Source organism: Oncorhynchus gorbuscha, linkage group LG04, assembly GCF_021184085.1.
Source record: "Oncorhynchus gorbuscha isolate QuinsamMale2020 ecotype Even-year linkage group LG04, OgorEven_v1.0, whole genome shotgun sequence".
In the NCBI taxonomy this organism is placed as follows: Eukaryota; Metazoa; Chordata; class Actinopteri; order Salmoniformes; family Salmonidae; genus Oncorhynchus; species Oncorhynchus gorbuscha.
In genome coordinates this window covers 28998178-29010979 of record NC_060176.1, presented here as the reverse complement: position 1 = coordinate 29010979, position 12802 = coordinate 28998178, and the positions used below count along the sequence as shown (strand labels likewise).

The 12802-nt window shown below is 44.3% G+C and overlaps 2 protein-coding genes across 2 annotated transcripts; both read left to right on the top strand.

Moving 5' to 3' along the window:
- Positions 1-653: 653 nt before the first annotated feature.
- Positions 654-4113, top strand: LOC124033185 (cyclic nucleotide-gated cation channel beta-1-like). The gene is made up of 4 exons (XM_046345149.1): positions 654-816; positions 3416-3624; positions 3876-3909; positions 4026-4113. Exons 1-3 carry the CDS (start codon positions 750-752, stop codon positions 3900-3902), a joined length of 303 nt encoding a protein of 100 aa, XP_046201105.1. The 5' UTR covers positions 654-749; the 3' UTR covers positions 3903-3909; positions 4026-4113.
- Positions 4114-4351: 238 nt separating this feature from the next.
- Positions 4352-8461, top strand: LOC124032966 (cyclic nucleotide-gated cation channel beta-1-like). Its single transcript, XM_046344910.1, has 9 exons — positions 4352-4413; positions 4654-4755; positions 5023-5164; positions 5319-5478; positions 5659-5756; positions 5988-6071; positions 6230-6357; positions 7448-7631; positions 7827-8461. Exons 1-9 carry the CDS (start codon positions 4352-4354, stop codon positions 7998-8000), a joined length of 1134 nt encoding a protein of 377 aa, XP_046200866.1. The 3' UTR covers positions 8001-8461.
- Positions 8462-12802: the final 4341 nt, after the last annotated feature.

The window sequence follows — 12802 nt, the reverse complement described above, 5'->3', positions numbered from 1 at the left end:
GTCAGTTAAGAACAAATTATTATTTACAATGACAGCCTAGGAACAGTGGGTTAATTACCTTGTTCAGGGGCAGAACAATTTTTACCTTGTCAGCTCAGGGATTTAATCCACCAACCTTGCAGTTCACTGGACCAACACTCTAACCACTAGGCTACCTGCCACCCCTCGTTATGGAAGCCACGCACTTGATGTATTTGATACCATTACTATGAGCCCGTCCTCCCCAATTAAGGTGCCACCAAACTCCTGTGATGCAAACACGCATTTACACTTGCACACACACACACTCGCTCACTCACTGATGATGTCATATACTGCAGGGATCGTCCAGCATCAGTGGCCAGCTATGGCAGTGTGAATATCCAAGAGGGAGTGACTACACTGGTCAAGCTGTTTAAGGCGAGGACGGTCCACAAGAAGGAAAAACTGATGGACCCTGATGACTCTGAGGAAGACAGCCCCCAAGCCTGTAGGTTACCATGAAACTTGACCTTTAACTTGTGACCCTGACCCTTGACCTTACAACAAGCAAAATAGACAATTGCCATACGATTTTCTAAAATACACAAATGCAAACCTGACCCACATCCTTTTTCACATAACCTATAACTTTTGACTCCCAGCCCCAGCCAAGGCACCCCCTCCTCCCCTGCCCCCAGAAGAGGATATGAAGGACATCCCAGGCACGGTGGAGGAGGAAGAGGCGGAGGAGTACTGGGACTTGTATCAAAATCCTCAAACTTCACAAAATGCTCCCACTTCCTAGTTGGCTTCAACCCATAGTGGACTATCGTTTCCCATCCAGCATCTATACTGGTGAGTTATAACATATTATACTTAAGCACTAAGGCCCGAGGAGGTGTGTTACTGTGTATGGCCAATATTCCACGGCAAAGGGCTGTTCTTATGCTCATCGCAATGAGTGCCTTGGTACACCCCTTAGCCATGGTATATTGGCCATATACCACAAATGACTGAGGTGCATTACTGCTATTATAAACTGGTTATCAACATTTATTTATTTTATTTTTTTATTTTTTATTTCACCTTTATTTAAGCAGGTAGGCTAGTTGAAAGCAAGTTCTCATTTACAACTGCGACCTGGCCAAGATAAAGCATAGCAGTGTGAACAGACCACAACACAAAGTTACACATGGAGTAAACAATAAACAAGTCAATAACACAGTAGGGTTAGGTGAATAATTACAATTAAGTAGATTAACACTGGAGTGATAAATGATCAAATGGTCATGTGCAGGCAGAGATACTGGTGTGCAAAAGAGCAGAAAAGTAAATAAATAAAAACAGTATGGGGATGAGGTAGGTAAATTGGGTGGGCTATTTACCAATGGACTATGTACAGCTGCAGCGATCGGTTAGCTGCTCAGATAGCAGATGTTTAAAGTTGTAGTGCCTTGCAAAAGTATTCACCCCCCTTGCCATTTTTCATATTTTGTTGCATTACAACCTGTAATTTAAATTTCATGTAATGGACATTCACAAAATAGTCCAGAATGCTGAAGTGAAATGAAAAAAAAAATACTTGTTAAAAAAAATGAAAATAGAATTACAACGGAAAGTGGTGCATGCATATGTATTCACCCCCTTTGCTACGAAGCCCCTAAATAAGATCTGCTGCAACCAATTACCTTCAGAAGTCACATAATTCATTAAATAAAGTTCACCTGTGTGCAATCTAAGTGTCACATGAACGGTCACATGATCTCAGTATATATACACCTGTTCTGGAAGGCCCCAGCGTCTGCAACACCACTAACCCAGCCAGCGGCACCATGACGACCAAGGAGCTCTCTAAACAGGACAGGGACAAAGTTGTGGAGAAGTACAGATCAGGGATGGGTTATAAAAAATATCAGAAACATTTAACATCCTACTGAGCACCATTAAATCCATTATTAAAAAATTGAAAGAATATGGCACCACAACAAACCTGCCAAGAGAGGGCCGCTCACCAAAACTCATGGACCAGGCAAGGAGGGCATTAATCAGAGAGGCAACAAAGAGACCAAAGATAACCCTGAAGGAGCTGCAAAGCTCCACAGAGGAGATAGGAGTATCTGTCTATAGGACCACATTAAGCCGTACACTCTACAGAGCTGGGCTTTATGGAGGTGGGCAGAAAAAAAGCCATAGCTTAAAGACAAAAATAACAAACATGTTTTGTGTTCGCCAAAAGGCATGTGGGAGACTCCCCAAACATATGGAAGAAGGTACTCTGGTCAGATGAGACTAAAATTGAGCTTTTTGGCTATCAAGGCAAGCACTGTGTCTGGCACAAACCCAACACCTCTCATCACCCCGAGAACAACATCCCCACAGTGAAGCATGGTGGTGTGGAGATGTTTTTCATCGGCAGGGACTGGGAGTTTTGCCTTGAAGAATGGGCAAAAATCCCAGTGGCTACATGTGCCAAGCTTATAGAGACATATACCAAGAGACTTGTAGCTGTTATTGCTGCAAATTGTGTCTCTACAAAGTATTGACTTTTGGGGGGTGAATAGTTATGCATGCTCAAGTTTTCAATTTTTTTGTCTTATTTCTTGTTTGTTTCACAATTAAAAATATTTTTTGCATCTTCAAAGTGGTAGGCATGTTGTGTAAATCAAATGATACAAACCCCCACAAAATCTATTTTAATTCCAGGTTACTGCGGTTGAAAATTAGCCGGCTGGCTAAAACCGGCACTTTTACTGAAATGTTGATTAATGTGCACTGTCTCTGTAAAAATAAAATAAACTAAATAAACTAAAAGGAAACAAAATAGGAAAAATGCCAAGGGGGCAGAATACTTTCGCAAGGCACTGTAATTATACAATGAACAAGTAATTTTGTATTTAAGCAATGAGGCACTAGGGGGTGTGGTGTATTGCCAATATACCACGTTTAAGGACTGTTCTTAGGCACGACGCAACGCAGATTGCCTGCATACAGCCCTTAGCCGTGGTATATTAGCCATATGCTACAAACCCAAGAGGTGCCTTTTCGCAATTATAAACATAATTAGAATGGTAAATAAATAATTTGCTGTCATACCCGTGGAATACAATCTAATATAGCACGGCTTTCAGCCAATCAGTATCCAGGACCCAAACTATATAATAGTGGATAGCATCCCTCACCAATTTGACTACCATATACCCCTGTACCATTATACATTCCTATACAACACAATACTTTACCGACATGACCAACTGGCGAATGAGTGCGCCTGTTACAGTCTCATATCACAACTGGATCTTGACAATAAAATATGAACTATCTTTACCAACCTGATCTTCGGCCCTGATACTAATGTAATGAAATCATAATATGCCTTTTATCCCCCACTGAGTTTTTATATTCACGTTGTAGTTGACTCTGCTCTGCTCTGTTTGTGCCTTTCGTCTCCCTGTAGACCTGGTCTACGTGGTGTGGCTGTGCTTTGTGATGATGGCGTGGAACTGGAACGTGTGGCTGATCCCTGTGCGCCGGGCCTTCCCCTACCAGACTGCAGACAACATCTACTGGTGGCTGTTAATGGACTACACCTGTGACCTTGTTCACATCAACGACATCCTGGTCTTTCAGCCCCGCCTGGAGTTTGTACGCAGAGGAGATATTGTGGTAAGGGGATCTGGATACTCGTGTATCCTGTAGGCAACCACATATGCACATGCGTATACAGAGATTCACATATACACAAACAGGCCCTCACACAAACAGGCCCTCTATGGCAAGTATTACTAGAAAATATATGCCATCACAGACAGTCATACACACAGAGTCCCAAAAAAAAATCTAAAACACACATACATGTACATATTTATAAATACAAGGAACAAAATGATGTTCTAATTTCTTATATTTTCCTACAGAGTGACAGCTACATGACAACAGAGTGAATTCAAGGTGAGGCTGAAGCTCCACTGTTTCTCCTTGTTGACTAGGCTAGTAGATAAGTAACTCTATATTTCTAAGATGGACATGAGGAGTGTTGGTTTGTTATAGAATTATTTGTCTTTCAGATGGATTGTAATCAGTATGTTCCCCATGGAGATATTTTACAACTTTACTGGAGTTAACTCTCTCCTCAGATTCCCCCGCCTACTGAAGGTACACACACATACACATACATTCTTTGTAGTGCTTAGATCTTAGTGATTAGTGTTTGATTATTGACGCCTCTCTGTGTCTCTCTCTCTCTCTCTCTCTCTCTCTCTCTCTCTCTCTCTCTCTTTCTCTCTCTCTCTCTCTCTCTCTCTCTGTTGTCTCTCTCTCTCTCTCTCTCTCTCTCTCTCTCTCTCTCTCTCTCTCTCTCTCTCTCTCTCTCTCTCTCTCTCTGTTTCAGTACATGGCTTTCTTTGAGTTCAGCGACCGTTTGGAAGCAGTCATGAAGAAAGCCTACATCTACAGGTACCAGAGAGGGACACATTGAACACATTTTGATCATCAACCACACATACATACTCTACACAGGACATTCGCTCAGCACGTAAACACTCAGCAGAGAAAACGAAGCCAACACACTCAAAACACAATACGCATATTTAGCCAGCAGAGGGTGTTGTAGCCCTTACTGAGCTCAAATAACTTTTTCTCATTCCCCCGCCTCTCGCTCTCTCCCTCTCTCAGAGGGATCCTGACCACTTCCTAATTGTTGTATTCTCTCCACATCAACGCCTGTCTGTTCTATTGGGGTTCTGACTATGAGGGGCTGGGGTCCACTAAGTGGGTCTACGACGGCAGAGGGAACAGGTGAGGAGAATACCGCTACACAGTCACTATAAACAGCCAAAAACCTCATTCCAACCACATTACCACAATACAAAACAGCTTTTTCTAAGTCCTCTTCTGCTATCTCCTTTAAAATGTGTATTTATCCCAGATGTGTGTGTGCATGTATTTGTCTGACATCTGTGTGTATACTCTAAATTTACATTTAAGTCATTTAGCAGACGCTCTTATCCAGAGCGACTTACAAATTGGTGCATTCACCTTATCTCTGTCTGTCTGTGTGCCCAGTTATATCCGGTGTTACTACTTTGCTGTAAAGACCGTGATCACAATCGGTGGTCTCCCGGACCCCACCAACGTGTTCGAGATCACATTCCAGCTCGTCAACTACTTTGTTGGTGTCTTTGCTTTCTCCATCAGGATGGGTCAGGTAGGTTCATTAAGGCACGCTGTAGCAAAACTTTTTTTCAACAGAAAATGGAAAAAAAAGTGTGTCTTGATGGCTGGTATGTTCTTGTTTCTGAGCGTTTTCTTACGTTTCATGCCTACTGAACATAAGGCCTGTTGTTCTGCTGTTGTACCAGATGAGAGATGTGGCGGGGGCTGCCACAGCAGGACAGAACTACTACCGGGCCTGCATGGACAACACCATCAAGTACATGACCTCCTACCACATCCCCAAAGAGGTCCAGAACCGAGTGAAGACCTGGCACGACTACACCTGGAAGATACAGGGCATGCTGGGTGAGGAACGTTGGCTAAATGTTGTGAAAGTGCTGCATGTGAAAACGTTACAAAGAGGCTGTTTCTGTTATGGGCCTAGCTGCTCACTCACCATCCCCCTATCTCTCTCCTTCTCTCTGTCCATCTGTCTCCCTCCTTACCTTTATCCCTCTCTCTCTCTGTCTCTCTCTCTCCCTACAGAGGAGCAGGAGCTGTTGATCCAGCTGCCAGATAAGATGAGGGTGGACATGGCTGTGGATGTTCACTACTACATTGTCAATAAAGTGGCCCTGTTTCAGGTAAGGGGAGGTTAGGAGTCTAATGCAGACACTCAGACATTGCAGCCCTCATCTTTGTCAAATCTTCAATAATACATACTGTACTCTTTCTTCTTCTCTCTCTCTCTCGTGTTTTTTTTATTTCTCCAATTGTACTAAACTCCCTCTTTCATGTCTCTCTATTCCCTGCCTCTATATCTGCCCCCCCTATTTCTCTCTCTCTCTTTCTCTCTCGCTCTCTCTCTATTCCAGGGCTGTGACAGACAGATGATATTTGACATGTTGATGAGGCTCGAGTCTGTGGCATACCTGCCTGGGGACTTTGTCTGTAAAAAGGTAGGCCTGTGGAGTGATGCCCTCACCCTCCCATCACAGCTTTACCCCAAGCTTAGCCTAAATCACTTGCACATGGTCCATTCTCCCTTTGTAAACGATACCTCTAATTGCACCTGTGCGTGTTTGCTATGACCTGCTATAATGTGCTGTGTGTCCAGTGTGGGCAGGGTGAGATCGGCAAGGAGATGTATATCATCAAGCAGGGGGCGGTTCAGGTGGTGGGAGGACCTGATTTGAAAACTGTGTTTGTAACAATCAGGGCCGGCTCTGTGTTTGGAGAAATCAGGTGAGAGCTCCCCCTTAATCCCTGGTCCAAATCTTTTCCTCATATACAGTATCATGTTTTGGAATATCTAAGGGCTGTACATTGTACACAATCCCAATGAACCTGTTTCAGCGCTCATGCGTGAAACAATGTGCATGCTATACCTCTAGCTTGCCTCTAGCATGTCCCTAAGCATGAAGCATGTGTTTAGTGTTTGTTTGGCGTATAACCCATATATGTCCTTGAATTGGACAGCTTGCTGGCAGGGGGCGGGGGGAACAGACGCACTGCCAACGTGATGGCTCGCGGATTCGCTAACCTCTTCATCCCAGATAAGAGGGACCTCTCAGACATCCTGGTGCACTACCCCGAGTCCCAGAAACAAAGTGAGGGGGTGACCTCTCGAATCCAACTTTCTACCTTTTCCACTTCCCCTATCCCTCTCTTCTTACATAGGACACATCCAAAAGGCCCGAGGAGGGAGGTCAAATGGAAAGGCTGGGTTGTGGGATATGAGTCTTGGAGAAGGGAAGGGTGGAGGGGATGGATAACCTACACACAGCCAACACATATCCCACGACATATTGTACACCGATCTTGTGATTGCTCACGTGATAGCGAGGCAAAAGGTGCGCTCTCTCTCTTTCTCTCTCTTTACCAAGCTTCTATCTCTCCGCTTCATCTCTTCATCCATCTAACCCTCTCCCTCTGTCTGTTCGTCCGTTCTTTATCTCGATCTCTTTCCCTCTCTGCTGTAATTCTCTCTCTCTCTCTTTGATAATGGTTAAGAGGAGTTTGAGCTCCTGATGAAGTATTATTGGTTTAAGTGAGAGGCAGGCAGAAGTTCAGAGGGAATCAGATCCGGATAAACAGACAGTCTCATGACCTACTCTAACTCATCCGTGGCATCAATTTATCTCATGAGTGAGGACAGGGCGGTGCAGTGTGTGTGTGTATATGTGTGTGTGTATATATATGTGTGTGTGCCTAAATGTTTCAAGCCCACAAAATGCATCAATGTACACAGTGTATATGCACAGTGAGACCATATCTAAACAGTTCACTTCAGTCTGACTGACCAAAACTTTTCCCTACCTCTCTCCCTTTCTAGGAAAATGCTGACTAAGAATAAGAAGCCAGAGGAAAAGGCAGAGGTGAAGGAGACTGCCGAGATTATCCCAGACAGGCCAGAGACCCCCAAGCTGTTGAAAGCAGCCCTGGTGGTTACAGAGCAGGCAGGCATTAAGGGCACCTTTGCCAAGCTGAAAGAGGGCTACAAACCTACTGAGACTGAGGTAAATAGTACACGCATGCATTTACATGCACACACCTAGTGTCATAAACAGCTGCCTCTGTGTCTGTCCCTTCTCTCCCTTCTCACACCCTCCCTCTTACTCTCTCTCTCTCTCTCTCTCTTTGTGGGTGGATTAAAAATCAAATCAATCTTTGTTCTCTCTCTCTCTCTCACCCCCAACCCCCTCTCCCCCCAGTCCTCTGGACTCCACATACCTCCTCCCTCCCCGATGGTGTACCGTCGCTCCCCCATCCCCCCTACACATCTTCGCGTCGAGGATGACGAAAATGTGGTTTCCCGAGACGACCGACAGCATGATGCTCATCCTCATGACATGCCGTCACAAAAGCGAGGAGCTCCTGTCCATTAAGCAGAAAACTGGAGAGGAAGAGGAGGAGATTGAGAAGAAATAGGAGACTGAAAAGGAAATAGACAGAAAGAGAAGGGGAAGAAATGTTGTGGTCCTCCACTACTTTTCTATGCTCTTCTTGGTATATATTGACATTGAGACTTCAGACCGAAATGGTTAAAAAAAACATTCTCTCTCTATTGCCGCGTTCACTTCATGTTAGAAACTGGACCTCCGAGACAAAATTAACTTAAGTTATTTGCATAGAGCTTCCCATTGGTGGGAAACTCGGGTACCATCTTTTTTATAATGAGTAAGCAAGGTACCATCTTTTTTATAATGAGTAAGCAAGTCGGAAATTTTGGAGTTTCCGACAAGACGTGAACATGACATATGTCCCCCTCGGAAAAGTTCCCTTTACAGATTTATCCTTTAATATTCTGGGATATTCTGTGTACCCCTTCTGTCCCTCACTCCCTCATGGTCTCACTGATGTTGCGTCCTACCTGACAGGTCGCTCCTACCAGGTGGCGTGGCGAGAATCTGTCTCCTCACCACGCGCTCTCACCACTGGTGTCCCCCAGGGCTCTGTTCTTGGCCCTCTCCTATTCTCGCTATACACCAAGTCACTTGGCTCTGTCATAACCTCACATGGTCTCTCTTATCATTGCTATGCAGACGACACACAATTAATCTTCTCCTTTCCCCCTTCTGATGACCAGGTGGCGAATCGCATCTCTGCATGTCTGGCAGACATATCAGTGTGGATGACGGATCACCACCTCAAGCTGAACCTCGGCAAGACGGAGCTGCTCTTCCTCCCGGGGAAGGACTGCCCGTTCCATGATCTCGCCATCACGGTTGACAACTCCATTGTGTCCTCCTCCCAGAGCGCCAAGAACCTTGGCGTGATCCTGGACAACACCCTGTCGTTCTCAACTAACATCAAGGCGGTGGCCCGTTCCTGTAGGTTCATGCTCTACAACATCCGCAGAGTACGACCCTGCCTCACACAGGAAGCGGCGCAGGTCCTAATCCAGGCACTTGTCATCTCCCGTCTGGATTACTGCAACTCGCTGTTGGCTGGGCTCCCTGCCTGTGCCATTAAACCCCTTCAACTCATCCAGAACGCCGCAGCCCGTCTGGTGTTCAACCTTCCCAAGTTCTCTCACGTCACCCCGCTCCTCCGTTCTCTCCACTGGCTTCCAGTTGAAGCTCGCATCCGCTACAAGACCATGGTGCTTGCCTACGGAGCTGTGAGGGAACGGCACCTCAGTACCTCCAGGCTCTGATCAGGCCCTACACCCAAACAAGGGCACTGCGTTCCTCCACCTCTGGCCTGCTCGCCTCCCTACCACTGAGGAAGTACAGCTCCCGCTCAGCCCAGTCAAAACTGTTCGCTGCCCTGGCCCCCAATGGTGGAACAAACTCCCTCACGACGCCAGGACAGCGGAGTCAATCACCACCTTCCGGAGACACCTGAAACCCCACCTCTTTAAGGAATACCTAGGATAGGTTAAGTAATCCCTCTCACCCCACCCCCCCTAAGTTTTAGATGCACTATTGTTAAGTGACTGTCCCACTGGATGTCATAAGGTGAATGCACCAATTTGTAAGTCGCTCTGGATAAGAGCGTCTGCTAAATGACTTAAATGTAAATGTAAATGTAAATGTTGTGTGTGTTAAATACGTTTTAGTGCCTTAAAGTGGCAATTAGCAGTTGAAACAATAAGAAAGTGTACTTCTGCCCCTGTTTCGATAAAAAGCTGAGGGATGGGGCTGAAGAAATGTAACCACTGTCAAAAAATGACCATCCATGATATCAAAATGTAGTGTTATGCTTCTTTTGAGGCTATATAGCGTTTGTTTACGTTTACTTTGCTGATAAACATTGAAGTAAAACAAGCTTATATTTGGGGTTGTGAAATGGTACGACAGTTGAACTAAACTCATGAGACATTTCTAAGTTATATTCTTCAAGAATCAATGGGTACATATCATTCATTTATATGTCCAAAAATGTATGTGCAACCTTATTGATGCTTCATAAACCTAAGGAGCCATTATGGTTATAGAACTCCATTACCCAGGGGGCTTAGCTCCAGGTCTGCTACTGCTTCCTGCTTCTATGTACTGCCATTCTCCCCAAGGACCTGTGACAGAGGCAATATGGCCTTAACCAAACCTAGACGTTGCTGGTTTCTATATTTCTTTAGCCATTTTCTTTTGTAGTCTGTGCCACAAGAGTGAACACTAGTCTTTCACTCTAAAAGAATGCTTAGCATTTAATTGTTGGGAAAACATCTGTTTCTCTTATCTGAGGAATATGGGGGAAAAAACATTTTCTTATCTGAACTCTGAGAAGTGAGTGGTCCTGTGTTGGTTTCCATGGCGCCATGATGCCTCACACAGGTCGATATCTGATTGACTAATTCAGGGTCGTTGCCATGTGTCCTCCTGTCTGACACAGCAGGAGCACAGATGGGTTTCAATGATTTTACTGAGTTATTGAGTTTCGAAGTGTGTGTGTGTGTGTGTGTGTGTGTGTGTGTGTGTGTGTGTGTGTGTGTGTGTGTGTGTGTGTGTGTGTGTGTGTGTGTGTGTGTGTGTGTGTGTGTGTGTGTGTGTGTGTGTGTGTGTGTGTGTGTGTGTGTGTGTGTGTGTGTGTGTGTGTGTGTGTGTGTAAGTAAGATGTGGAAATGAGTGTGTATGAGCAGGAAGAGGTGCAGAAAGCCAGAGGAAGTGTTCATTGTGTCCGTCTCAACCAAACGGGAAAAGGCAGAATAAAAAAGGCGGGAATAAAACAATGCTGAGCAAGCCTCAGAACTAACCTCTGTCCAACATTGTGCTACATCTTAGGCTGTGGGTGTGTGTGCATACTTGTGGTAGGAGTCACATTTTAACTTAACTTTTACAACCCCTTCCCATATCTATCAGTGAGCTAAGGTCATAGACACAGTGGGTTGTCAGAGTGGGTTATTTTTAAACACCATGTCATAGACGCCTAGGTGCTACTAGAAGATTTAGGGCCAGATTAAATCCCTATCGCAGAAGTAGGAAATTGCAGAAGATCTGCGTTATAGCTTGTTTTCAATTTCAAGGCAATGTTCCCGCATTCTCGGATACTAGATTCACGGTAAATGCTGCATATGTCGGCTCAATCAAAAATTACCTTTACATTTTAATGCAGATCTTCCTAGATACTTCTGCGATACGGATTGAATTCAGCCCTTAAGTGTAACGCTCAGGGATCATGCCCATAGTTCATGTTTTTATGAGACTGTTTTTAACATTGACATGTTTCAGTCGACTGGATGTGCTTTTGGTGTCTTTTTCAACTGAAAAAGTATCAGACACACTGAACCATTTTGGAAATGAAAGCTATATATATATATATATATATATACATACACACACAAACACATTTGAAGTCGGATGTTTACATACACCTTAGCCAAATACATTTAAACCCAGTTTCACAATTCCTGACATTTAATCCTAGTAAAAATTCCCTGTTTTAGGTCAGTTAGGATCACCACTTATTTTAAGAATGTGAAATGTCAGAATAATAGTAGAGAGAATGATTTATTTCAGCTTTTATTTCTTTCGTCGCATTCCCAGTTGGTCAGAAGTTTACATACACTCAATTAGTATTCGGTAGTATTGCCTTTAAATTGTTTAACTTGGGTCAAACGCGTCGGGTAGCCTTCCACAATAAATTTGGTGAATTTTGGCCCATTCCTCCTGACAGAGGTGGTGTAACTGAGTCAGGTTTGTAGGCCTCCTTTCTCATACACACGTTTTCAGTTCTGCCCACACATTTTCTATAGGATTGAGGTCAGGGCTTTGTGATGGCCACTCCAATACCTTGACTTGTTGTCCTTAAGCCATTTTTCCACAGCTTTGGAAGTATGCTTGTGGTCATTGTCCATTTGGAAGACACATTTGCGACCAAGCTTTAACTTGTTGCTTCAATATATACACATAATTTTCAAACCCCCGGATGCCATCTATTTTGTGAAGTGCACCAGTCCCTCCTGCAGCAAAGCATCCCTACAACATAATGCTTCACGGTTGAGATGGTGTTCTTCGGCTTGCAAGCCTCCCCCTTTTTCCTCCAAAAATAACCATGGTCATTATGGCCAAACAGTTCTATTTTTGTTTCATCAGACCAGAGGACATTTCTCCAAAAAGTACGATATTTGTCCCCATGTGCAGTTGCAAACCGCTGTCTGGCTTTTTTATGGAGGTTTTGGAGCAGAGGCTTCTTCCTAGCTGAGCAGCTTTTCAGGTTATGTCGATATCGACCTCGTTTTACTGTGGATATAGATACTGTTGTACCTGTTTCCTCCAGCATCTTCTCAAGGTCCTTTGCTGTTGTTCTGGGATTGATTTGCACTTATCGCACCAAAGTATGTTCATCTCGAGGAGACAGAACGTGTCTCCTTCCTGAGCGGTATGATGGCTGCGTTGTCCCATGGTGTTTATACGTGCGTACTATTGTTTGTACAGATGAACGTGGTACCTTTGGGCATTTGGAAATTGCTCCCAAGGATGAACCAGACCTGTGGAGGTCTACAATTTTTTTCTGAGGTCTTTGCTGATTTCTTTTGATTTTCCCATGATGTCAAGCAAAGAGACACTAAGTTTGAAGCTAGGCCTTGAAATACATCCACAGGTACAGTTCCAATTGACTGAAATTATGTCAATTAGCCTATCAGAAGCTTCTAAAGCCATGACATAATTTTCTGGAATTTTCCAAGCTGTTTAAAGGCACAGTCAATTTAGTGTATGTGAACTTCTGACCCACTGGAATTGTGATA

What these genes read in the sequence shown, in the direction of transcription:
- LOC124033185 (XM_046345149.1), top strand. Translation starts at nt 750, where the DNA reads ATGCTCCCACTTCCTAGTTGGCTTCAACCCATAGTGGACTATCGTTTC. An exon ending in CCCATCCAGCATCTATACTG is followed by an intron (nt 817 to 3,415) that starts GTGAGTTATAAC and finishes GTCTCCCTGTAG; the next exon opens with ACCTGGTCTACGTGGTGTGG. An exon ending in TACGCAGAGGAGATATTGTG is followed by an intron (nt 3,625 to 3,875) that starts GTAAGGGGATCT and finishes ATTTTCCTACAG; the next exon opens with AGTGACAGCTACATGACAAC.
- LOC124032966 (XM_046344910.1), top strand. Translation starts at nt 4,352, where the DNA reads ATGGCTTTCTTTGAGTTCAGCGACCGTTTGGAAGCAGTCATGAAGAAA. An exon ending in TCTCCATCAGGATGGGTCAG is followed by an intron (nt 5,165 to 5,318) that starts GTAGGTTCATTA and finishes CTGTTGTACCAG; the next exon opens with ATGAGAGATGTGGCGGGGGC. An exon ending in GGGACTTTGTCTGTAAAAAG is followed by an intron (nt 6,072 to 6,229) that starts GTAGGCCTGTGG and finishes CTGTGTGTCCAG; the next exon opens with TGTGGGCAGGGTGAGATCGG.